The sequence below is a fragment of the Parambassis ranga genome, chromosome 18 (genome assembly GCF_900634625.1).
Source record: "Parambassis ranga chromosome 18, fParRan2.1, whole genome shotgun sequence".
Taxonomy (NCBI): Eukaryota; Metazoa; Chordata; class Actinopteri; family Ambassidae; genus Parambassis; species Parambassis ranga.
The window spans coordinates 8,300,852-8,327,388 of NC_041038.1; the positions used below are offsets into that span (position 1 = coordinate 8,300,852).

At 39.7% G+C, this 26,537-nt stretch overlaps 1 protein-coding gene across 4 annotated transcripts; it reads left to right on the plus strand.

Annotated features, from left to right (window-relative positions):
- On the plus strand, positions 1–25,701 carry elavl2 (ELAV like neuron-specific RNA binding protein 2). 4 transcript variants are annotated; one of them, XM_028429051.1, is made up of 8 exons: positions 1–321; positions 10,954–11,044; positions 11,753–11,996; positions 17,077–17,180; positions 18,922–19,075; positions 20,729–20,954; positions 21,529–21,567; positions 24,056–25,701. In XM_028429051.1, exons 2-8 carry the CDS (start codon positions 10,973–10,975, stop codon positions 24,384–24,386), a joined length of 1,170 nt encoding a protein of 389 aa, XP_028284852.1. In that variant the 5' UTR covers positions 1–321; positions 10,954–10,972; the 3' UTR covers positions 24,387–25,701. The 4 variants fall into 4 exon arrangements, with proteins under 4 accessions (XP_028284852.1, XP_028284855.1, XP_028284854.1 ...); XM_028429054.1 differs by having other exon boundaries at positions 20,729–20,915; XM_028429053.1 differs by having other exon boundaries at positions 11,756–11,996.
- Positions 25,702–26,537: the final 836 nt, after the last annotated feature.

The following is a 26,537-nucleotide window of genomic DNA, read 5'->3' on the forward strand; positions in this document are numbered from 1 at the left end:
GTGATGTCGCGTATTTGTGTGGCGCACCTGTAAAGAGCGAGACAGGCAGAAGCCGGCTTTTTTAATGATTTGATTCCTTTTATTTCTTCTGTTCCTTTTTTTCCCCTTTTTGTTCCATGCATTTGCTGAAAGGAAATCATTTCTGTGTTTTGATTTAATAAATATTTCATTTCCTCATTTTATCTTGTTTGTGTTGGCTTTTATGTTTCCAAGTTTGAACTAAGAGAGAGCGGAATTTCATCATTTTACGAGCTATTGGCCAGGTGTTTCATTCAGAGATTGTTTGCCTAAGGACGTCCCTAACTTTCATTTATAGAAACGGTAAGATATTTTTTACACATTTGCTCCTTCACCTGAAACATGTCTTGAGTCGATATTTTAGCCTGTTTTCGTGTCTTGTCACTGAGGACAGTGTGCAGTGTCATCCTTTTTTTTTTTTTTTTTTTGCATGTAGACGCGACAGGAAAGTCACCGCGATGCATTCATGTTTCCGCTGATTTTTCCAACTCTGGATGGCGGTGCCTTGCCATATCAGAGACTTTACAGTAGGATTGGATGGGCTATATATCTCCGCACATGTGCTTAATTTTTACGACATGGATGGACGCATTATTGCTCTGTAGTGTGTGGAAGATAAAGGCCTGGGTACAGTGCTGAAACGTGGGATCCGCGTAGTACCGCACCAGGAGGGGAAAAAATGGGAATATTAAGAAATATTTGCACCGCTTTATGGAGAGAATTGCACATGAGTGGTGTAATAATACACGCAGTAAACAAACCAGATCTGATTTTCACTCTGTTAGGGTCAAAATAATCATAATAATAATTCAAATACAAACTTGAATTTAAATGTGGAATAGCCTGAAGGGATGTGGAGTGTGTAACTCTAACAGGAGTGATGCTATATAGGTTAAGTGCAGCCTGTGTGTGTGTGTGTGTGTGTGTGTTGTGCCACTTGGAGTTGCTGGATGAAGTTCTGCTATCACAGGCATATTTTTTTTTTAAATGCTATTTCTGAATTCCCATGCAGTCTAAATTTAGATTTGCAGGCCTGATCTGATTTGATTTCACCTTTTATTATAGCCTACTCACGTTAGTTTCCAATGCATGCAGCAGCTGCTGAAATCTAGAGCAGAAACTTGAATTGTATTTTAAATTTCAGGCGTATTTTAACCTGTCAAATTCTGGCTGGGTTTCCCTGATTAACCCCAAAGGGACCCCTGGTTGACACTGACGCAGCTTTGGAGCGTGTGTATGTTTCTATTGTTTGCTCCAAACACCGCTGGCGTCAGGAAGCAGAGGTACACCTGCAGCCAATCAAAGTATGACTCTATTTCCGGGCAGTGATGAGATAGGGTGGTGGGGTCTCCGCTGATTGGCCAATGGGCTGATTGAGTTTATTTAGCCGCGTTCCCGCCACCGCCCACTTTACTTACTCCGGCCAAAAGTTAGACGTCTACAGACTTTACGACTTTAATAAATTACCGCGGCGGCAAGTGAACAACACCTTAAGGTAAGGCCCCGGAGAGGTTTAGTGTGAAAAATACAACCTACCGGCATCTACTGTGTAAAAAAAAACTGTTCTGTCGTGGGGGGAGGGAGGAAAAAAAAAGCAGAGGAAGCTAGCCAGGCCGAACAGAAGCCGGCGCAGCACGCCACCACCATGTCGGACACGCTGCTAGCAGAACTTCACTCCAATAATAACGGTTTTAGTGTTTTTTCATTGTTAGGTGAAACGAGCTGCCTTTTAAATTAGCGAGCGTGGAAGCAAACCCCGAGCAGTAGCTAGCAAACAGCTTGCAAATGAGCTCGGCACAAAGCTCCCTCATTGCCGGCTAGCTGTTAGCTAAAACTGGCTGCTGGCTTAAGGCAACCACGCCGCTCGCTGGCAGTTTCACAACGATGAAACGCAAATACCGAGAATTTCACCAGCATGTTCCACCTAAAGTCGTGGCGGCCTGGGAGAGTTTAGTCGAATTTAAATTGCATGATCCAGCCGGTCTTGTTGCGCAGTTCGCCTGCAGCAGCAGTACAGGTGTCCCTGATTAAACCAATTAAACATGGACGACCCCAGCTCACCCCTCCTTTATCACTTCATCTCTAGTTTCATATAATTGAAAATGCCTCCCATCAAGACAGACTCGCTTTGAATGTGACCATGAGTTTAACTATGTTTTAAATTTACATCCATATTTTGAGGCTTTTTTCATTTTCTGTAGTTGTTTATCTTTTCCAACATTTTGCTGAAGTCTTATTAATTCTTAGATTTAAAAATGAGTAAAAAAGTGTGAATTTAAACTAATTGAACTGTTTCTTTATTCTATACTGATGCCATTTTCAGAAAGGAGGATTGTTTGGTGTTAATTCAACTTCCAGTAAAGGAATGGTGTGACCAGGGCGTTTCCTCTCCAGTTTTTGTGGCTGTAGAACCTTGAGTAGTGGTTGAGCGGATCTGTTGGAGCGGCAGACGTCAGAGCAATCTGGTAGGTCAGGGAAAGTCTGAGCAAATATTTTACCAGGAAGTTGCCAAAATCTGTGATGTTTGCGGTTATACAGGTGCAGCATGAAGAGTTGTTTCTTACTGTACTACAGGTCTGTTCTTGGGCTGAAGAACTGTTTTTTTTCCTAATAGAGATGCTGATCAAGTAGTTGATTTTTCTCAGCTGTGTGTCATAATCAGTTCTATTTGGTTACTTATTTGTGTGGAGATAGGAGTCCTGTTGGTGAAGGAGATCTTTATTCAAAGGAAGTGTCATTGCTTATCGACTCACAAGTGTGTAATCATAAATGTCTGCTGCTTTTAGGCAGTTTCCTTCCCCTCTGTTCATGCAGCGTCCGCAAATTTCAGCAGCCTCTGTGCTCCTGAGAAGGACAAGAGATAAGAGCGGTTGTCTTTATGTATTATTGAGCCCCCATGTGTGCCTTTCTAAATAAAGGCTGCTGACAGAGTGACTAAAATGCAGGACGGTGAGTGAACTTCCAAAGGCCACACATCACTGTGTCTGCTCTGTGCAGCAATGTGTGCTGCTGTCAGAAGTAGGTTAGCGTACAGTGGGTGGCTTTAGCACAAAAGGCAATTTTGCCCCCTTTGTCCTTCTTAAACGTCCACACCCCCCCCCTCTCTTCTTCTCTGCGTGGCCTCGCCCTCTACTTCCCCCCATGCAGCTGAGCTAGTGGTCTCTGGATGTTGCACAGGACTGTTTTCCTTCAGCCTTTAGTGTCTGTTGGCCACAGGGTGGCCCTCCCTCTACATGTGTGGCTCATTACTGGAGGCCAGCAATGCAGTACCCTTGAACCCTGTCACTGCATCAGAGCAGCTTTTATAGATGGCCTCCTGTCATCCCCCGTATAGGTGTTTTATACTGAGGGATGATGTGTGGTTTGATTATATCAGTTTGTACTATGATGAGAGAAGAGGGTATAAAAAAAGGTGTCAGTATTAATATTGGGTTTTATATATTAAATCACACAGTTCAATCAAAGACTTCCAGATGAAACTGTGATGTGCACTTTGCTAGCATGGCTGTTTTTGCTGTAGTTTTATATACTAACTTCAACTTAATTATTTAGACATTGTTAAACCTCTCTTTGGTTTGTTGTGTTATGCTGCATTCTATTTTGACTGTTGAATCTTGGAGAACATGTGTCAGCATCTATAAACCCAGCTTTAACATCACTCTTAGCCTTTTTTTAACGTAATACAAATTTAATACAATACAATTCTAGATTATTTATAAGTAAATCAGTATAGTTGAACAGTTACAGGAACATTCAGTTCTTTTTCTAACTTTGTACTATAAAAGAAAATAATGGGTCAATAAATATAAAGAGCCGCAAGCATTGTTTAATAAATGTCTGTGCACTGGCTCTCAAGCTTAAAGCCAGTAAAAATGCCTCTGGTCAAGATTTCAGAATCAAGGAGTCAGTCAGAAGTCAATATTGATGAACATGTTGCAACCTCTTGAGCAATACAAACTCCCCAAATGAATTGCATTTCAGGCAAATGCGTCCCCCCCATCCTCCGCTAGCATTGTTGGATTATTCTTTTATATATATATATATATATATATATATATATATATATATATATATATATATATATATATATATATATATATATATATATATATATATACACAAGTGTTGGTGAGAAAGCAAGCAATTCTACTTTGGAAGCAGGCTGCCAATTATAACTCAGTATTGCATCAGTTTTTGGTATTATTCTGACATGCTCTGGCTGGCATAGGGGAATTGCTGCACAGCTACCCTTTTCTCAGCCCCTACCCATCACTGTAGCTTTGCACCATCAGGACAAACACTCATTTTTTTTGACACAGTGCTCATTGATCAACAGAAAGATGACTGTAAATGAGCCAGAGTTAATCCCATGGGCTACTTTGCATCGGCTGTCTCCAGCCATGTCTTTTAAAAAAGGCAGCTTGATCATGGTATTAACAGCCCATCTACACATCTTTAATTTTAAACATGAATCTACAGTGAAGGCGGACTCGGGACTAAGAGTCGCAGTGCAGAGTTTTGAGTTTTGAAATGAGGGATGCAAACCTACTGTCACAACTGGTTATTCTGCCAGCATCTGATGCCAAGTGTAATTGTTCCATTATGAACAGTATTGAATTGATTGAAAGAAATCAGTGGACCAGGTGCAAAATGTTCTAAAATCTTTCATGTTTAAAAGTGTGTTTGGTGATACAACATGAAAAACATCACTCAGTCTCTGTGTTGGAACTATGAATACACCCACAGTTTAATACTTTTTGGAACTCCGCTTCCATCACATTACATCTCATCAGTAGTCTGGACCTTTTGCAGCATTGTATGTTGTAGCTTTTTGCCTTTTGTACTTGGGAGTTTGTGCGTCAACTAGTCACATCTGCATTTTCAGCTAGGATATTTTGAACCGTTACTTGTGGGCTTTTAGTTTTCAAGGACAGGTTGTGCATGTCAGTGTGCGCACTCTGGAGTTCTTTACTCTGCAGCTTGTCACGCATACTTGGTCAATTTAATCCTCTGCGGAGCTAGTAGCAGAGATTCGTGCCTCCTCACTTTAAGTGCTCAGTGTCACATCAGTACATGCTGATCTCACAGTTAGCTTTAGGTTCCAAAACTTCTGTAGTCAATCAGATGTTTGTCGGCTAGTGTCAGTGTTTCTGATGCATGTTTTTCTGTATTAATATTTTTTTATAGCTGGTCATAAAGACAGTGCTTAAATGGTTCCTGAATTTCATAAATAAAATCACAGATATTCAGGATGAATGGAATATTATGTAGTATTAACTATTCTAAGATTGTTTGCTGGTCTTTGCTGACACATCTAAATATCCTCAAGTAGCAGTTGTATTGTTGTAAGCAACAATTAGGCCTGCTTTAGTGCAAGATTATCCTTAACCTACTCTTACCTTGAATAAAAGCTTATAAAAAGTGGGCAGCAGTCCCTGGGGAGTGGCATCTGCAACCGGATGGCTCAGTGACAAGTGACGTGAACATCTCATAGACAGATGTACTTATATTTTATTACAGCCAATTCTTATATTCCCTATTTTCTGTTGGAATGTAGACTTTTAAAACATTTTCAGGAGTCCCCTATGTTGTGATTACTAATATAATTGCATATAGAAAAGAAACGATGTCTTATTTTTTGCGTTTAGTGTTTTTTTTTTTTCTTCTATATTAATTCATAAAAGCTCAAACCCTTGACTCACTCTGCAGTGTCCCTCCGAGCGTCAGGATATGTTAAAACAGCCTGTTAAGCCTGTAAAAAGCAGATTGTTTTACAGTGTAGACAGTGGGACACCAGCACTGATGCACAGTGCAGTACAGCTTTCATTAAGAGCTGAAGGGGACCGTTATCCTTGGTTATAGGCCGCATTGCATATCTTTGGTACCAGCATCAGAGCCATGCCGTGTCTAATGAATTATAGACGGGTTCATTTTCCTTTTGATTGGCTTTTAATTTGGTGTTTCGGGTGTTTCAGGTGCAGGTATGAAATGGTACCGGTTGTGAGTGATTTGATATCACTAGTTTTAAGCTGTGCTGTCAACTGAATTCGATCAGCTGTAAAATCTTCCTTCCAAACGGCCCACTCAAAGTCACTTTCCATGTAATTAATTGGCACAATCAGTGTGCTGCTAAAACAGAGCCAGTACTACCAGCTTCAGGGGTTGAAGAATGACACATGGCTAAGACGCATGTATCTGAGGTGACCGTTTGCATGTGAAGTAAACCCTTATCCCTTGCAGCTTTGTACGTGTTGTCATAGTGATAGTATAGTATAGTATAGTTCACTGTGTTTAAATTGGGTGTCGTATTTCCTTCATAGTAACACTGTGTGTGGATCTGCCTCCTTTTGCGAGTAGGCTGTGGGATCTGAAAGTACCAATAACTAAACACGCTACAATTTAATGAGTCCTAAAAGGCCACCTGCTCAGTGGGGTAAAATTGTGGAGGTGGATTGGTTTAGCTTAGCAATGAAGGGAAAACAAAAAAGGAATCTTGTGGTCTTTATCTGGGCTTGGTTTCTGATGTAAGCTGTGAGGCAAGGCCTCTAGGGGAACAAGACGCTCTGCACTCAAATGCCTCATAAGAGGAGGCTGCTGGCTGCACGCTGAAATTTTTGGGGAGAGGCGTCTTGCCAAGCTGGCTGTTCCAAGTGTTTATCTAATGAAATATTTCTGCCTCGTGGCAGTATCTCAAATGGGACAATAGCCAGTGTTGTTCTTTGTACTTACAATAAAAGGTGAAACATATGAAATGGAGATTGAAGTCAGTCAGTTTTTTGAACAACAATATGTTCTCCTGTGGCCTGTTTTTTTCTGGTTACTGTGCACGTGGGGGAGGCTGCGTGTGGGTGGAGCACTGCTTAGTTTTGCAGTTTTAATTTTGCAAATGGTAGAACTTTGGCTGATATCACACATTATTTTTAATATGTGTCCTTGTGCCCTTTCTCTAATGTAAACAAACAGCAAAAAAGTTATGCTGGTTTTATTTTGAGACTAATAACAGATGGAAAGCGCAGCAGGGGAGTGGGGTTGACCAGTGAAGTTTGAAGCCCCTTTGACTGGAAACCTTGCAGTGTATGCGGTGTCAATGCTGAGTGTGCTGGCCCTAATTAGTCCTGCTGTAATCTGTCAAAGTTGAAAACAGATTGCAATTATTGAATGATTTCATGGGTCTAAATTATAAAACACTACACTGAGTCTTTCTGTGGGTAGATCATGTCTGTAGTCAGGACTAGTGTTAATATTATATACACGTCTTAAATTTCTTGCATTTAATTGTCCCATTTGAAAGAATGCTAGTTATCAATATAGATAGATTGTCTTATTGTTAAATGTGTTCTCCTGTGTAGTGTCGCAGGGTAAATATTCTGAATAATCAATCAAACTTTTAATGGATTAAAAAAAAAGACTTAAATGTAGGATGTTACCTCACTCGCAAATGATTCTATTGCAACAACGCTAAAGATGTTATGTGAAGTTGTGCCAGCTTCATGACAGTGCAGTCATGGCCTTCTCTTGTAACTTACCTGACCAGTTCTCTTTGCTTGCAGGAGTAAAGATGTTGCATAAGACACCATCTGTGTCTAATGGAAATGACAATGCTTATATATCTGTATCGGCAAAGTAGCTATTCCTGGATGTTTGGATGCTGTTTTTCCTATTATTATAACTTGTGAACTAACAGGATGCTAAAGCAACATAAAGACTAGCACTATTTTCCTCAGACATGCACATAGGCAGATAATACACTGTGTAATGCTGGTAAAAGTGCAATTCATACTGACACTGAACAGAGGCCTGTCTGTGAGATGTGGAGTTCATCTTTAAGCTCGCTCACTCTGCTCAGGTTTTTGTTTGATCTAGTGAGTGAAACATATCTATGGTTGTAGGTCAGGTGTGCAGATGCTGTATGGCTGTATTTTCTATTTTTGCTTGTTATGTAGTCAGTGGGTTTTGACCTTGGTATAGGGACGTGCCAGTGAATCAAATGACTCATGTATTTGCGCTTACGCAGTGCAGAGTTGGCACCGTGGTTTATGTAGAGTACATTTAGAAAACAAAACAAATTCAATGTGAATGTACAGATGTCTTGACCCACCTGCAAGCGGTGTTGGCCTGAGAGTCCACTTTCTACTGAAGAAACTAGATTAGATACTGTAGTCATTTGCACAATAATTAAGAATTTTACAGGCAAGAAACGTTTACATATTATTTGTGAACACTAATAATGTTGTTATGAAACCTTAGCTGTTAAATGTTGCCACTGTGCATTTTTGTATATTTCTGTGTCATGAATCATCTACATTATCTTTCTGTTTTACATGTGCATTTTAACTTGCCAAATATCTGGAAACAATATGATAAGCATATTGTCTGGAATGATTTTGAATTTGAGGATGCTCTTTTTTTTTTTTATTTCTTCCATTCTGCACTGCTCACACGCAGCTGACTGAGCTACAGTATTGGCTTGAGTCCTCTGTGATCCAGTCACAGTGGGCTGAGCTACAGCAATTTATTTTTCCCCCTTTTTTCCTTCTCATTACACTGAAGGAAAACAAATGGCTTAAAAAATCTCACTGAAACTGTCATGGACTGTACCTACCCTAAGGGTAGATTAGGCTTCTGGTGTGTGCACTGGTTAAAAACACACAGTCACTACAGCTGAGATGCATGCTGATGCCATTCTGCTCTGAAAGTACATCCTTATATCTACATAGATCATGCTGTGATGTATAAAACAATGTCATTTTTAGTCCAGTCACAAGTCTGTTCACACACCTGCAGCTTTCCACACTTGGATAAGCTGAGGTCGCCATTATTTCCTAATCGAGAGTCCAAAGCAGTTTTTTAAAGCTGTTTAGTTTGACTGACAGCGTGCAGTTGGCTGCAATTTGTCAGTGTCATTTTTATCAGCTTTCATTTTTCTTCCTGGATTTTACCTCTTCCAAAAAGTACAAATCTAGAGATATTTGTGGCTCCCAGCATTTTCTTGTATATTGCTCAAAGACTGAGTTCGGAGTGAAAGTGTGGACATTTTAGTTTATTTCTTTTACAAATACAGATTTGCAGACAGAATTTACAATATTTGAATCATGCGATACGTCATCAGCCTGTACCAAAATTTACGTAAAGATTTTATCTTTTGATGCATATTGACAGGAAAGCAGCTTGAAATATACATGTAGTCAGTGATTTATCAGTGATAAAGCTAAAAATGTGGTCCTTTTAACCTCCATTTGACTTCTACATCAAATATAGCCAGCAGCTCTACTCACTGGGCTAAGTGTAAAATCTAGCACCAATATTAAATGGAAGGTGAATTTAGACAATAGGTGTTCTTCTTTAGGCCTCCTGTATTTTAATTAACATATTAACAAATATGGAAGAAATTAAATGCTGTTTATAATTCACACTTTAATATTTTAAGTCAAAAAGCACATTAATATTTTTTTTAAACTCTCTGCTAAGAAATATTGATCAGATTTATAGGTTTGTACCTGTCTGCCTGACAACTGCAATGCTGTTTTTATTGCTTGAGTAGAGAAAATCAATTAGCATCGGCATTATGGCAGGTTGACATTTTCACCAGATGCAGCACACAAAGGGAAAGAAATTGACAAATAGAGCACTGAATGCTCAGTCATCTGTCCAGACTTTTTTGAAACAGTTTTGCAAAGCAGCCTGCTGACAAAACAAAATTGGTCACTGTGGGTATAAATTTATTAAAGGGTGATGCAGTAGTTACATTAGACTGATCATAATATCCACAGAGTAACAGGGGAATTGAGGTTATAGAATGCTTATAACAATGTATCAGAATCAGTAATACTTTATTAATCCCAGGGGAAATTGCTTGCTCATGCATGATCAGAATAATAAATCTCAAGTAATCCATAGATCTATTTTTTTGTTTGTTTAACATTTCAGCAGTTTTGAAGCTGAGTATGGGAGGCTGTAGCCATCTTGGCTACTCTGACTTTATCTGAATATGGGTGGAGCATGGGCGGAGTCAAGATGGGCAGGCAGCTTGTGGTCTGAGACAGCAAGCACCAGTCAGTAATTTTAAGCTTGATTACTTAAATGGATGAGTTATGTTGATGTTTGAAGCTAGCCCCAAAGGGCCACTGTAGAAACTGCAATTTTTGGTGCTTCTGCATTGATTTCCTCTGCTGAATGCAGCTTATTGCATGATGAGACTCCTATGTATGAATTTTATCTTTGCAGATGTGGGTACAGTAATATCTGAAAATTCTAATAAGCTGCTATGAAAATGGCTTTTGATTCTTAATTGATCATGTATTGAAATTCTGCACTTCAAGGTGTTAGACTTGTGACAGTATATTGATCAGAATTGATGTTGTACTAATGCGTCGTAGCATTTTGCTTCTGTATTGTGATTAATCTAAGTTGTAACTGCTAGTTTTGCTAGTTATCTTTTTTGCCTTGCTCTTTGTTTGGGAGCACACCTTAAATCACTGTGGTTGTGTGGGTAGATCTATGTTTGTGTGTGTGTGTGCCTGGGTAACAGATGCAGGAATGTGTCGGCTCCCCATTGCTGGATGTGAGCAGCCATAGCGGCCCAATTGATTTGTTCTTTCCGTTTTCAGTGAGCATCTCTGTGCAGCACTCCCATCCATTTTACTAATTGCCATTCCTCATGCATATTGTCCCTGTTGTTGTGGCCAGGTTTTTCTCTTGACTGAACACTCTGCAATTCTTGGTTCTGCTTTTCTCTCTTTACTGTAGATGCATTGTGACCAAGTGAAACATTGCCTTTTTGCTTCTCCCTGGTTTCAGCCAATCTGCATGGACAGCCAGTTCAGAAGCTGTAGCCTCCTTCTCTTTTCCCCCCAACAATGACATGTGATCATCTCTGACTGTTGCTTTTGTTCTTGTTGATCTAACATGAAGTACTTTTTGTGTCCACATTTTCAGACGGCAACTCCAAACTAACATGGCAGTCAGACTGTGCGATGTGGCTTCTCTGCTTAGAAGTGGTTCGTGGGCGCCTGAGCCTTGGACTGGGGTCTGTGGCACTTTTTTTGTTGTTGTTTATATCATTTGGCAAAAAGGCTTATTTTTTTGTCTCACAGTGGGGAGGGGGGTCTATATGAAAAGCCCCTGAGCTGTTAATGTTTGACTGTATTGGTATGGTCTAAAACTGTCTGCCACTGTCTACTCTGACAAGTTTACCTGATTAACTTGTTAAAAACTAAAGCTTCTCTGCTCTGCCCTTTCTGCTTTCTGCACATGGTGAATCTGTTAATTAAGGATGACTCTTTATACATGAACTTCTTGCTGGCTGCCTGAACTGATAAGCATTTTGTCCAAGGGCCTGTTTTTCTGATGCTATGCAGAATTATTCAATTTATATAATTCAATATTTTAACATTTAAAGATGGGTTCCAACATCCAATTTTATGTCTGACACTTTAATATACATTCACATTGCTTACCAAATATTCACAGAAATAAAAGCAGCTGTCACACCATTCAATTCAATTTAAATTTAGAATTACTAGAGTAAACTCACATTAGGCCACATATGGACTAAAATGTATATTTGCTACACTAAATTGAAACGGCATCAGGACTTTGTCTTTTGTGATGCTCCACCAAAAAAGTAGTGGTAAAGAAAAACCTTTCCATATGTGAAGAGCATCCTTTCTTAACTTAACTTTTATTTTTTTTTTTTGCAAGTGGGTTTGACTTTTTTTTCTTTCTGTCTCTTTAGCAGGTAATTGCTGCCATGGATACACAGCTGTCCAATGGGCCAACTTGCAACAACACAAGCAACGGTCCTTCAACAATCTCAAACAACTGCTCCTCGCCTGTAGAGTCAGGGAGCATAGAGGACAGTAAAACTAACTTGATAGTCAACTATCTGCCTCAGAACATGACCCAAGAGGAGCTGAAGAGTTTGTTTGGGAGCATCGGAGAAATTGAGTCCTGTAAACTAGTTCGAGACAAAATAACAGGTAACACAACATTGCATTGCTGTGGCTGGCTATTCAGCTCGGGGCCCACAAGATGCACTCTAAAATTACTGGCTGCAAGTTTGTGCACTTCAGTTTTCATATAAAATGATTTAATGTGAGTGGAAGTTTTTTCCCTTGCATGTTAACATAAATTTTGAAAACAGTAATGCATCAGTGGGCTTCTAGCCGTATTGTCCACATCATAAGCTTTGTCTGTTGCATGCACAGTATTTGAGTTTTAAGTCAAATGATGGACCTTTTACCCTCAATAAATGCGGAGGCCTTTGTTTTGAAAGTCATCCAATCTTTCTACATCTCATTATGGAGAAAAGCTGGCACAGTCTTCACATAGTAGTTATTATAAAACCCACCAAGCAGCCAGCATACTGCAAGCGCTGATATTAATTGCGTATATATACTGCTCTAATTCATGTGGTGCTAGTGCCAGGAGCAAAATGGCATTTCTGAAAAAAAAGACAGTCCCTCTGGATTCATTCCTTTCTTTATAGTTGGGTTGGCAGATGACTTGCAAATGATTCTGGGTTAGTTTAATATGAGGAATGCGGCTGGCAGAAGTGCGTACTGACACAGTCTGTGTGGCATGAACAGGTAGATGATGGCTGAGGCTGCTGTACTCTTTCTGCTTGCCATTGTGGTCAAGGTTACCAAGACCTTCCTCCATCTGCTTGTTGTAACACAGTCCAGTGGTCAAGCACATGAGGTTCCCTGTGCCTGAAATGAAACGCATCTGTTCCATTTGGTCATAAAAACACATCCAAAGCCAGTCCACGTTCAGATCTTGTGTGTGGTGGATGGCAGGGAAGACATTGGGCTCTTACTCAGGCCGATTATAGATTATCTTCATTCTGTGACTCCAAGGTAGTCACCTTCATTAAATTTACAGGGAAGATGTGCACCCAGCCACATCTGGCGTTAAAATATTCATACTGTTAAATATTTCACTGTGCTTATGTATAGTTGACCATTTTTCACCCGCCTGTCTTTGCAGGGTTGCTACATTTCCCCATAGTTACTTACGGTTTCAACTCTTTAAATGCGGTCAAGTGTTCTAAGCGTGTCAAGCTAAACCGTTTCTCTTCATGCCGCCTTGCTCTAAAAAGCATTTCTATTAGTGGTATGTTGTAAAGGTTGTAAGCACGATTGGAGTGGTACAAGACAAGAGCTCGGTAATCACAATCAGAGTTGTTTTAAGTTTGCAAAAACGAATGGTTGCAGGGGGTCAGACCACAAGCCATGGGTGGTGAGTTTGTGTTGATGGAAGGCGTGGGGGGCCTTTCATTATGTATTTACTGAATTTGGACTTTTTGCATGCAGTGATGATGAAAGTTGTCAAGTGTTCAGTCTTGCATGGAGTAGATGCCCTTGTGTAGCCATGCATAAAAGAAATGCATTTGATTGTTAATGTGTGAAATGGGCTGAGCTGAGCTGACAAGTGATCCTTGTTTTAAATCAGTGCTGAGCACAACGTGCTTGGGTGATTGAACATAAACAGGGCTTGATAGTTTGCATATTTAGTCGAGCAAGTGTGAACGCAGCACTTGAAGTAATTTTAAGTGCAAGGAACTGAATGAAACGAATCATTGAAATCGGCTTGCCTCTCAGTGAAAATGATTTGAGGTGTAACAGTGGTTCTGATGCTGCTATATAACCTCAAAGTGTGAAAAGGTGTAGACTTTGAAGCAACATCACTGAAGTGCTTTGTAGTTTAAGCAAGAAAAGAAGTCGATGTAGCCCCTTGATGACTTGAATTTATAGACTTGAGCTTAGAAATCAGGCTCCATCTTTTAGGTGCTGCCTTGGAAACAAGTAATTACAAGAAACATAGTTGAACCATGTTAGATTCTTAGATTTGTAACTAAGCTTACTAGCTTACCCTTAAAAAACAATCCACACTTATTATTTCACCACAGCTGGTTGAAGACCCACATTCATGATGCAAAATGCAATTTGTCACCTGGTCTTAGGGTTGAATATTTGCAATGGTTTTCTGGATATTTGTCTAATAAAATGTTGAAAGGGATATCATTAGTTTGGTTGCAGACATTCCCTTATGCTCTCAGCAGGGAGGATAGCATGCTAAAGACCTGAGCTAAAAGTGAATACATCAAACTGTTGTAAATGTGTCGGATGCCTTGAGCAGATATCGCTCTCACTCAAAGCTAGCAGTTCGATAGCGGCGCAAGCATTTGTCAATTTTGGTAAGTTATACATGTGTGAAGACTTCAATTATCGTCTGCAGTACTGTATAGTAAGAAATTACTAGGGTTCAGTTGGTTTCCAGACTCCGTTTGTTGTCTAAAAATCAAATTGTGGATGACAGTTGCATCAGCATCTATACTTTACAAACCTCCAAAGGCTTTTATAGCATCAGTGGGTGTTTGATTTGAAGAAATCATTTTAAATTTCTGTTGAAGAAATATTAATGCAGCCAGCTGGAAAGGTTAAGTTCTTTGCTCTCTGGCTGGCAGATCTTTGTCATTCTTAAGTTAAAATTCTATTTAAATAAATGTATAAACATGATCTGCGCTGACATGCATTGGTCTCTGTCAGTGCAGGAATTCAAACTGTTTCATTGCATAAGCTGCAGTGTGAATTGAAGATAGACGTGCAGTCAGCTCTCACTATGAAGGGTCTAACTAGCATAATATTATACATTTAGCAGTCGAAGTTGTTTTTTTTTGTACATAGGAAAAAAGTCTGGAATTAGGGTGGGAAAAATTAGGCCTTAATATTATTCAGAGCCTTCAAGTCATTTCTCAGGAATGGTGCTCTGATTTCAGCTTTACAAAAAACCTTATCCCCTCTAGACTGTGTTGCTTTTGTCTCTCCCTTGGCCCTTTGGCAATAGATTTAAGCCAGCCTACATCTGTGCGGTGGTGCTACATCAGATGTTAAGTAATCACCAGAGAGATGCAGGTTTCCTCTTTGCTTTAAATGTTCACGCTTTGGCTGCTGTTGCTGCAGAAGCAGCTTAGTCTTCTTGTCATTTTTTCCTCCCACTATGGGCAGCACTAGTTGGAAGCTGGGTGAGGCGCTCTGATTTTTGAAAGTGCATCCCAGCATGTCTCCTCTGTTCCCTAATGACAGCTAAAAGTTGTTTGTTATAAGCCCTCCTCGTAACGGTGTAATTGCTGGATATCAGTCGTTCCATAGGAAGACACCACACCACTGCAAGGCTTAGCATGCTCGTGTACATTATGTGCAATAGAATGCCATACAGCGGGCAACTTGCCCTCCAGGCTAAGTGAGAGTGTCATTTTTACCCGCTCATTTCAAAGGACTGGCATATTTTTCTTGGCTGTAACAGTCTTTGACATGCAAGGTGAAATTAAGTTTATGAACTTAACTTGATCACAGCAGAACAAACCCATGAGAGCTGTGACTCATAGGAGTGATGCAGTTAAAGCTTGTATAGATGCATATGGGGCGTTCAGCTGTGCAGAAAAGATAACCAATAGCAGTGCATCAAGCAGTAGTTTGCTTTTATTTTAATAGGGGTGGAGAGTAACAAAGCACACAATTCTGGATTCTGTATGTTTTGTTAATGCTGCCCTCTTGCCATGTTGTTTGAATGGATTTATGAGACTTGTCACTGGACTGAAATACGTGGTTCTTTCACTGGCAAGTGCTGCTATGGAGAAGGCTGCCATATTAGTGCAGGGAAGGAACACCAGGTGTAGCTTAATGATAGAGGATATTTGGATAAATGTGTAGGCTTTGATACCAGAATGCTTTCTTTTGTGGGTGTTTTTGGCTTTTCACTTGTTGGAAGATATAAAGCAGAAGTATGGTGGCACAAGCTGGATTTGTGTCCACAAGGGGCTACGTATAAACTTCACATCATGGCGGCACTCTGGTCAGATTAAACACCTAGTCTGAGATGATAAATCCTTACAAAATGTTATACAGTTTTCCCACTTCTGAAGGCTGTACAAATCTTTGTATGCAGTGCAGACTGTATAATGTGTGTGTATGTATGTATGTATGTATGTATATATATATGTATATATATATATATATATATATATATATATATATATGCAGTATGTTATAGACTTGTGCCGAGGGGAAAGCAGATCAACTACAATCTTTTTTCTCTGATTAACATGATTAGCACTTCACTTTAGTGTCTATTTTCAATTGTGTGTCTGTGCTTTGTTTTTTGTTTGTATTCAGATCAAACCTTGTGTTTTTAATCTCCATATGCTTCCTGCCTGTGTGTGTGCATGCACATCAGGTGTTTTATCTGTTCTCTGCTCCACTCTTATTTCTGTTGTGAATCTGTACACAATCAAAAGCCCAAATTATTGATAGTTGACTTTAACTTCATTATTAAAAACAATGATATACGTCACTGTGGTCTCGGTGTCTGAACCAAACCGTTATATGTGTAGATGACTGCTGCTGTGCTGTGAGTTAAGCCATATTGATAAAGCAATGAGCTTTGCTGCCAGTGAGCAAGGGTTATATATCAACTTTATCTGATGTTAATAAACTTTTAGATAAACCTCAGGTTGTTTATGTATATATTATATTAATATGCTGAAGCTGCTTGAGCTGGTGAACTTGACCGGCAGTGGAATTGCGAAGAAACCCAGCAGTGTGGGTGGAGGAAATTGAATTGCCTCTGTGCACATAAGCAGTGGGTGTCAATCTATTGTACATTTTAGAGATAAACTGCGGAGGGAGGGGAACACATTGAACCTCGGCTACTTCACTGTGTCAGAGATGAGTCGGTGTGAAAGCAGAGCACTCGCTTGTCATTTTTAATTTAAAACATGTTAGTCAAAGAGCTGGTTTTACCATAGATTTTAAGCCAAATAGATATTTTTTGTGACCTAGTGTGCTCTCACAGATAAGAAAGACTGTTAATCTGTGTCTTAATGTTACTGACTTGTTTTTAGGGACAAAACTGGATTCAGGCTTATTACAAGAGGTGGTTTTGGTTATATTTAGGAGTAGTAAATTGTGGGGGTTTGTATAGGCAGTCAGTTAAGTTTCTACAAATCTACCCTGATGCTGATGTTTTTTGTTTTTTTTTTTAATCTTGTAATTGCAGGTCAGAGCCTAGGCTATGGATTTGTGAATTATGTGGACCCAAAAGACGCAGAAAAAGCCATCAACACCTTAAATGGCTTGAGACTTCAGACCAAAACCATCAAGGTAAGATGTCAAATTTTTACCATTTGTAACCGGTTGCAAAAAATTCCTTATGCTGTTGGTGCCTAGCTCTCTAGGTTGGAGTCAAAGCATAATGAGGATGGAGCAATGTGGGGAGGAAAGGGAGCCTATTGTTAATCTGGGCACAGGCGGTTTTGCTTGGGCCTCAAGTAGAGCAGAACTGTTTCTATGGTTGCATGTGCTGTAGCACTGCTGTATGCCTGTACAGGGAGGTGGCTGCCATTAGCATTCATCAGGCAATGTAGCACTCAATGTGCTGGTGGAAAAACTCATTTGCTTCATATAGTGCTGCAGGATTTGTGAACGGGGGAGCCAGATTATTACGTGTGATATTTTTTTTCACTGTGGCCTTACAAGGAGCCAGCTTCTTACATTGAGCAGAGGTATTAAGAGAAAATGTCTGTGGGCAAAAACACATTTAGAGATAGGAAAGTCTTGTTTGAATGGCACCGAATTTGAAGCTGTGTCCTTGATTATTTCTGTATTTTACTTTTAAATACTGAATAGATTTGCCAAGTTATTACAGAGGAAGATACAACTCATTACAAGTCATGTCTCAGTCTCTTTGTCTCCACGTGCCTGCCTCAGTCCATGTGTCTGAAAGTGGAACATGGTCACATTTCTTTATGTATCACCTATCTAAAATTCTGTAGCGCTCTGTCAGAAGTGCAAATAAACCCTGATGAGGTAGAGGAATATACTTTGCAAATATTAGCATCAAATGAAGTGTGAAGGTGAGACGCACGAGGAGACGGGAATGAGGAGAAGCAGGGAGTTGCTGGCTGTGGTCAGGAGGCTGTTTTAATAAGTCTCACACTAATTTAGCTGTGGTGCTGTTCTAGTAACAGGCAGTTTATTCAGACCCTACAACCTACAGCCATCGGAAGAAGATGAAGGGAACAGCATGATACAGCAGACTCTTGAATTAGATTCTTCTTTTTTTGCAGTGTCTCTCCCTCCTTGTGGATAAATGGCTACATCACTTCTGTTTTCTATTGTCTGTATTTATGGATAAAGGTTATGTATGCTGCTTACTTATCGAGTCTGGTGTGCTTAAGGACTTTAATAAACCGGATTCCTTCTAAGAGGTAGCAGCACTGTTTTCAAGGCATGTTAAGTTTATATTTAAATAAGAGCTGTCTAGACAGGCCTGATGCAGCAACTATTTCTGTCAGGATTATGAGTTGATGGATAACATAAATGTGCTAGGTAATCTCTTTGACAACATCCAAAGACTGCCGAGATGTTTCGCTGTAGTGTTTATGGACTGTGGTACCTAAGACTTTCCTCTTTTTGTGTAAAAAAAAAAATTCACCTAGCTTTGTTATAAACAGAGACTTTTGCTAAGATTAAAACATTTTTAAATGTATCAAACAGGTTTTGGTCTTGTTGGGCATTTCCGGTGTTACCATACGCCATGTTGAGGCATACACTGATTTCATTGTTTATTCAAGAACAGGTTTTATCAACACATTATGACAGTTTCAGTGTGATTTTACAAATATGTTGCCAGAAGAAATGCTGGTACAAACTGAATCTCTTCTTGTATAAATAAACATGTTGCTTATTATAATAATTGGGCTCCATATTATTCACAGTTGTGTATTTACTGTGCATTAAGTCTGTTTAAACAAATATTTACGTGAAATTTCTATGCTTTCTCAAAACTGGCTCTAATCGCACTGTGCTGATGACATGTGGTTTGCTCTGTCTTCATGCTTAGGTCTCTTATGCGCGTCCCAGCTCTGCCTCAATCAGAGATGCAAATTTGTACGTCAGCGGCCTGCCGAAAACCATGACTCAGAAAGAACTGGAGCAGCTCTTCTCTCAGTATGGACGCATCATTACCTCACGCATTCTGGTGGACCAGGTGACGGGTGAGTAGAACATGACAGCTTCCTCTCGTCTTTTGTTCCTTTTTTTACTGCCCCATGTGACTGCTGAACAAAGTGACACAGACAGGCCTGAGAAATGCATCAGAGGTGGTGGTATGAGGTGCCCAAAAATGCAATTTTCCACTAGAGGTGTTCATAAATATGCATAGATGGAATATAAAAATGGGTGTAAAGTAGAAGGACTCAGTGCTTCAATTTCTTTCCCTTCCAATCTCACTTCTGCCTGCACTTACCTTGTCTTGCTTTTCCCCCTTTTCTCTTTCCATCCCCAAGGTATACATGTGATGCCTGTTTTATGGCAAGAAATGAAATGCATTTAGAACAGTTATATTCTCTATTTCTCAGCTGTCATGTGGAAGCAGAACCCTTATGAAACACTAATAAACAGAATCTTTCACTGAGACATTTCCCAATGGTTCTGTCCCTGTGTGCTGCAGAAATGTATAATATTCCTTCCGGCATACATTATGGGAACGGTTGGCTTTATTTTTCATATGTAAAACCACTTGTTCCTGGAGAATTCACTTTCAGTTTTACTTGAGAAGTAATGGAACAATCTGTAATCAACTCTAGACAAAGGACCAAAATATAGTGGTTCTCAAGGACAAAATGCTTACGAGAATTACAGTGTAAACATTGAATGCTGCCAAGGTGAGGCACCATTCATGTACATCCAGTGCTGTACAGATGGCACAGGATTAAAGCAACATATTAAGACATTAAAATAATAAAGGTTAAATGAGTAAAGTGCAGTTAAGACAGCCATGAATAAATAACTAAAATGAATATAAGAGAATGCTGCAGTAAACAGTGGTGTTCAGGCCTTAGTTTAATAAACTGACTGTTTGAGCAGAGTAACTGAATCCTGCATCACTTCGTTTTGTCCTGACCCTGGGTTCCCACAGTAGGCCTGTCCCTGATGATCTCACAGGGTCTGGATGCTCCAAATCAAATGCTGGAATACGTACGCAATGCATAAGCAAAAGCAGGAAGTGAAATGCCCTAACCCCATAACAGTTATGAATATTATGAATGTTGTAGTGATATAGCAGGGGCATCATACAAGACTGCAAGCATGGACCACTATTTGGCTTGGCAAAGATGCTAAAGATTTGGCAGGCAGCAGGAAGAAATGAGAGTAAGAGTGACATGGCATGCTTGTATGTCCCAAGAGGGCATTTTGAGGTAAATAAGTTATGTCTGAAGTAGCTACTGTAAATTAAAGAGAAGTATTTCCTCTTACAATGTCGAAATGCTACTTTACATGTCTGTCTTTTGTCTCCCTGCCGCCTGAGATACACAAGTGTAATTTCTACTCATGTTTAATTGAAATGAGTCTGTTTTTTTTTTTTTTTTTTTTACTTTCCCAGCATTTTCTCTGTAGTCTTGATTTAGGAAGGATCACTGCTCGGGTGTGTTAGTGTTTCTCATGCCCTTTATTAAATCGACAAGGTATCACAATGATACTTAAATAATTAAAAATCATCATATGTGATGCACCACCACCAACAGATCCCTGCAAAGTATGTTCCAAAAACATACTTGCCGTCACCACTTTTTAGCATTAGGTGTAATTGGCATCAGGGGAAATTGACCTCTATTATTGGACTAATTTTATATTAACCTTCTCCTCAGGTGTTTCCAGAGGGGTCGGCTTCATTCGTTTTGACCGGCGAGTTGAGGCGGAGGAGGCCATCAAGGGTCTGAATTGTCAGAAGCCGCCTGGTGCCACCGAACCCATAACGGTCAAGTTCGCCAATAACCCGAGCCAGAAGACCAGCCAGGCGCTGCTGTCCCAGCTGTATCAGTCACCCAATCGAAGGTACCCAGGACCCCTCGCACAGCAGGCACAACGCTTCAGGTAAAGGGGCACACCAAAAAAAAAAAAAAAAAAATCTGATTAATACTGCTAGTGAAGTTGATTCTGTTGACCCTTTGAGGCTTTTTGAAATTAGCATTTAAATTGTCTCACAGCAGTATTGTGAAAGTATTCTGTGTTGGAGCTCATCAATACTCTGGACAGAATAATTCAGACCTATATTCACATTTTAACTTTGCTGTGTTCCTCCTGTTGCACACATAGGCCTTCTACACAAAAAGGTTTGGGCAGGAGATGAGCAATGATCTGGTGGATGACAGAATGTGTGAATTAATCCATCAATATTTTTTATTTTTTAGTCTGAACATGCCGTTAAAGCTGCTGTGTGTTTACCCTGTCTGTACAAACTGAGTCCTCCTGTTGGCTGAGCTGTGTAGGCTGAATATTGAAAGTTTATCCAACAGGTTAATAAGGGCAGCAGTGGTGTTGGGAGGATAATCGGAAAATCAGAACTATTACTCATCTCTGCCATCCTGTCAAAACACATAAAGCTTTTAAAAAGGCTTCTTTATAATAAAATTAACATCTGTGCGCTGGTGTTGTTTTTCTTTTTAAGGTTGGACAATCTGCTGAACATGGCCTATGGAGTCAAAAGGTAAATTGATTTTTCCTTTGTAGATTTCATAGTCTGCTTTAATTGATCCTGTGGGGGAAACTCAGGCCTAACATGAGGGAGCCGATGGGATACATTTTCTTTCAGTTTATTTTATTTATTTTTTTTCCCTCTGAGCACTAGCAAGTACTGCGTAGGTAGTTAACGGTGCATCCTGTAGCACTGATTCAACACGAGGCTGCTGATCAAAGTGCACACACCAACTAATTCATACACATACCATCGAGTTGGTGTGAGTGAAGCAGGCAGTTTGTCTTAACATGTGATGATGTGAATATTTAGTGTTTATTCAAACATGCAAGTGTGTGTTACGACTTAAGGAGGTAGACCAGAGCCTCTCAAGCTCTGTCTGCCCCTCTGACCTGGAATGCTTTTATTGATACTAGATTTTTGAGACCAATCCTGATTTAAAAACGTGCTGTAACGATAGAGGATTGGATGTGTTGTTGGAGCCTGTCTCAGATGGCTTTATTGGAGGGGCTGTAGTACCGTATTTTCCGGACTATAAGTCGCACTTTTTTCATCCTTTGGCTGGGTATGCGACTTATACTCAGGTGTGACATATATATTAAAATATACAGTTAGTTCGCCTTGTGTCCTGACGTCCCATTACAAATATAATGGTAGCTGTTCTGTCCCTCTCCTGACGGTTGTCTTCCACCTCCAGCTTGTCCACATTCTGAGCATAGGTGACGTGCACGGAACGTGTGCTTGCAGCTGAGCCTGAGACCTCACCTGGCAACAAGGAATTCTATTTTCTGATTGGTTCACAGGTCGCCAATTCCAGACGGCTGTATGAGCGCACAGTAATCTGCCTTTTACTCATTTACAGGATGTTTATATCTGTGCGGTGAAGCTAATCATTTCTCCGTGTGAGAACTTGTTGAAATGCGTGTGTCTCACTCTCAATGTCCTGCAGCCGAAACCACTTAAGTTAAGAGGAATTCAAGAGGCGACATTACGCTAAAAACTTAGTGGTTTACGCTGGCCCGCTGGTGTGACTAATAGTCCAGTGCAACTTATGTGTTGTTTTTCTTCTTCATTACGCATTTTTTGGCTGATGCGACTTATACTCCGGTGCCACCTATAGTCCGGAATATACAGTATTTGCTTTATTTGTTCTGTGACTGTTTTCTCTTTGGGGAGCGTCCATTCAGATTGACGTCTGATTCTACCTGTGTGTCTAAATGTTTTTTTTGCCTTAACTTATATTTGGTTAGAAAAGACCCCTAAAGTTTTCATAATCAAGAACAGAGCTGGTTCTGTTTGTTTTAAAAAGCTCTCTTTGTCAGGAGCTTTTGATGCCGTAGGTATTCTTTGAGAATGAATATTTAATACTTTCATTATCAAACACAGCACACCGTTGCTGCAGAAGGCAATATATTGCTTTTGCATACCTGCCAATGTGACCACGGTGTGTCTGTATCTGATGATTTGTTGTAGTGAATTCTGAGCATCTGAACTTAATTGTGACTGGTCATTATTCCTCTAAAACAAGGTTAGTGTCAGAGATGCAGAGAAGTGCTTTCATCTAGACATAATGTCACAACATGTCTGGATTAAAGCATTGTCTACACTGCTTGTCTACATAACAAAAGACAGACTTTTACAATCTTACTTGCTATTGCACAAAATTGCATCCGTGTATTCTGAGCTCCATCCTCTTACCTTGATCTATTATGGACAGCCCTGTCCTGTTTTAAACTCCGTTGCGTCAGACGTCTTTCAGGATTCACCAGTTTGTCTTAAGTTGAGTTTTATAAGAACATCTTCCTCGAGTGTGATTGAAGTCCAGTTCCCTAAAAGCTCAAAGGCCCCTCACCGGCAACAATAGACTCCTCTTCTGCCTTGCTCGTTGGCTGACGTCTTCGTTGCCAAATCTCTCCCCGGGTCCTTGATGCTGGGAGCACACCTGTCATAGTGGATGTTCCCTGAGAGGCCAACTGGAGCAGCTAATCTTATGTGACACCTGCTGCAATAATTCATAGGCTTTCCATGCACTTTGATTTTTGTTTCTTAAAACTGCAAAACCACATTTACCAAAGACCGGAGCTTTTCTGTGCCTCTTTTATTCTGGTCTTGGCAGCAGCTCACACTTTACATATGGTATTTATTTCCCATTATAATTTGCCAATTTTGGATTTAGAGTAAATGTTGTGCTGCTGCTGCTGCTGCTGCGCAAAGAGCAGCTACAGTTATTTTTAAAAAGTGTGAAAAGCTCTGTATACCTTGTATGAGATCGTTAAATGTGAAGTTTGCACAATAATCAGGTTTATAAAGATATAGAATCTAATGTATGAATGATTCTGACCGTAGAAGCAGCGGCTGAGTGTGGACGCTGCTGATCCCTGTAGAGCCTTGTCAGACTGTGTTAGACTTGTTGGCACGATCGTTTGTCTAATAAAAAGGCCTGTTTTGTGCTCATTTTAGTCTCTCGCCTTGAGCCATGTTATTTTTTTGTGTTTTACAGCAGGTTCTCCCCCATGGCCATAGACGGGGTGACCAGCCTGGCTGGCATCAACATCCCGGGGCACGCAGGCACTGGCTGGTGTATCTTCGTCTACAACCTGGCTCCAGATGCGGACGAAAGCATCCTTTGGCAGATGTTCGGGCCGTTCGGTGCCGTCACAAATGTCAAGGTTATTCGCGACTTCAACACAAACAAGTGCAAAGGATTTGGTTTTGTCACCATGACTAATTATGACGAGGCAGCTGTGGCCATTGCCAGCTTGAATGGATACCGCCTCGGGGACAGAGTTCTGCAAGTCTCGTTCAAAACCAACAAAACACACAAAGCCTAAAAAAAACCCACTGAGATTGTTTCTAGAAAACTCACCAGAAAATGGAAAGAGAAAATGGAAGCGTATTCACCGTAACTTTCTACGTTAGCTTAAAAACAGCTTTGTAAATCTGTGTTGCGAAGAAAAACAATATTTAGCGTCCAACAATGTGATTTTCTTTTTTCATTGCTACACTTTGAATCTCAATATACTTTAAAACAGGAAAAAATAGAGCCTGACATGTTGAATCTCTTGCTGTCTTTACAGATGGACCATCTAAAAACGTTAATATAGGTTTTGTCATTTCGTTGCTCATCTGCTTTGAAACGAGTCTTGTAAGGTTATGTGTAGTGATTTTTCTTTGTATCTTTCTGTGTCCTGAGTTGCCATAGGTGCGTTATGCCCTGAGTGGTTAGCGAGTACTTACTTTGAACTCTTTTTGCGGTTTCGTTGATTTTGTATAAGTATTCTGTTTATTGTAATATGAGTTGGTTATCGGTTGGCTGCATAATGTTGCTTATTGTAAACGTAACGGATAAAAAAAGACAAAAAAAAAATTCTTAAAGCAGTACCTTGCCAAAGAGCTAAGAACCTCTTTGATGTGGGTTTAAAAAGCATCTATTTTTATAAAAAGAAAAATTTGGAGAAACTTTTTACTGGACCTGGAACAAAATATTTTGACTTGACTACTTTGAGAAATACCTTCATATGACACCTTGTGAGCTTTTGAACTTTACAAGAAAGTTTGCAGTGGTTGAAATTTCTGGAGAGATTTATGATGTAAAAGATACCTTTTGAGATCTTTGTATTATCTTTAGATTATAGAATCAGTGGCAGTGCTGGTTTCATTTGTAAAATCATCTGTGGGTCCCCCCCCCCCCTCTTCCTTGTCATCCTGGTTGTTACGAAGAGCAACTTGCTTTCAAATTCGATTTGGTTAAACAGACAAAACTATTAAAGGTTTATTTGCAAAAAAAAAGAAAGAAAAGAAAGTGCATGCAAAATTCTAACAGATTTCTTAAAAGGTAAACGGGGGATAAAAATCAGTTCTTCCTCTAAAGATTTCCTTCAGATGGAGCTCATGGTGTGTTGTGGTGTACCTACGATATATCATTAGACTGATCTTGTCTTAATGTCAACCAGATCGGGTTTTTACATACTTTGTATGAAAGATTGAGGACGAGCCGTTGAAGGCAGCTGCTTTAAAAATCTAGTCTGAAGAATAGAGTGGATTCCTCCTGAGCTTTGAGCTTTGTAAATATGATCTTTTTTATGTTGAGTATTTGGCAGACTTATTTTAGTTCTAGTTTGGACTTCATTGGAAAGTGTGATATTATATATAAATATATCTTTTTTTTTCTTCCTTTTCCTCTTCATGGAGTATGTAAGGTATTTTTTTCTTTTGGATGTTAACCTTTTAGTTTCTCCTCAGTTGAAATAATTTGTCGTCCTATGGACTAGCATTATTACAGTGCATCAAATTTGTTGGTTGTTTGGTCTGTAGATAGTCTTGCTTCGTATAAAAAAAAAAAAAAGTATTAAACTATAGACATTTGTTTTGTTTTTTATATATAAACATTATAGATATATATTTATGTGGTAAAGAATGGATATAAACCACAGTTTTGAACTATTTGATTCTGTTTTTTTTTCATACTCATATATATATACGTAATGCATATAACCTGTCTTAAAAATCGTAAAAAAAAAAAAAAAGGTGTATATTGCTTTATTCACTTTGGGGGAAGGACGGTGAAGTTCCATTTAATGACAGAAAAATCGGATGCAGAAGTTTGTCGATCAACATCTAAACTCATCACGAGCAAACGGAGGCGCTCGCGCCTCAGATGCACTGAATACTGCACCTGCATCCTGCTTGGCATTTCAACCCGTTACTTGTCATGCTTCTCCTTAAAATGAGCAGTGTGCTATGCATTATATCTTATTATCTTTGCAACTGCTTTTTCTTGTTTATCTATTCCTTCTTTGTGTTACTTGTAAAAGTTAAACTTTAAGTCTAGATCAGTTGTGATATTTGCTGCTGTGGGGTGGAGGGATACGTTTCTTTATGCCCGACCTGTCATAGTTTAGTTCCTTTTTTTTTTTTTTGTAAACCTCTTCACAATAATTTGGTCTTGGCAAATTGTGCTGATGGTCTGACTTGAAAAAATG

Excerpts from the sequence above, each read along its gene's own strand:
- elavl2 (XM_028429051.1), top strand. The coding sequence starts at position 10,973 with ATGGCAGTCAGACTGTGCGATGTGGCTTCTCTGCTTAGAAGTGGTTCG. Across the intron at positions 11,997-17,076 it reads AGTTCGAGACAAAATAACAG|GTCAGAGCCTAGGCTATGGA; the intron begins GTAACACAACAT and ends TTGTAATTGCAG. Across the intron at positions 17,181-18,921 it reads TTCAGACCAAAACCATCAAG|GTCTCTTATGCGCGTCCCAG; the intron begins GTAAGATGTCAA and ends CTTCATGCTTAG.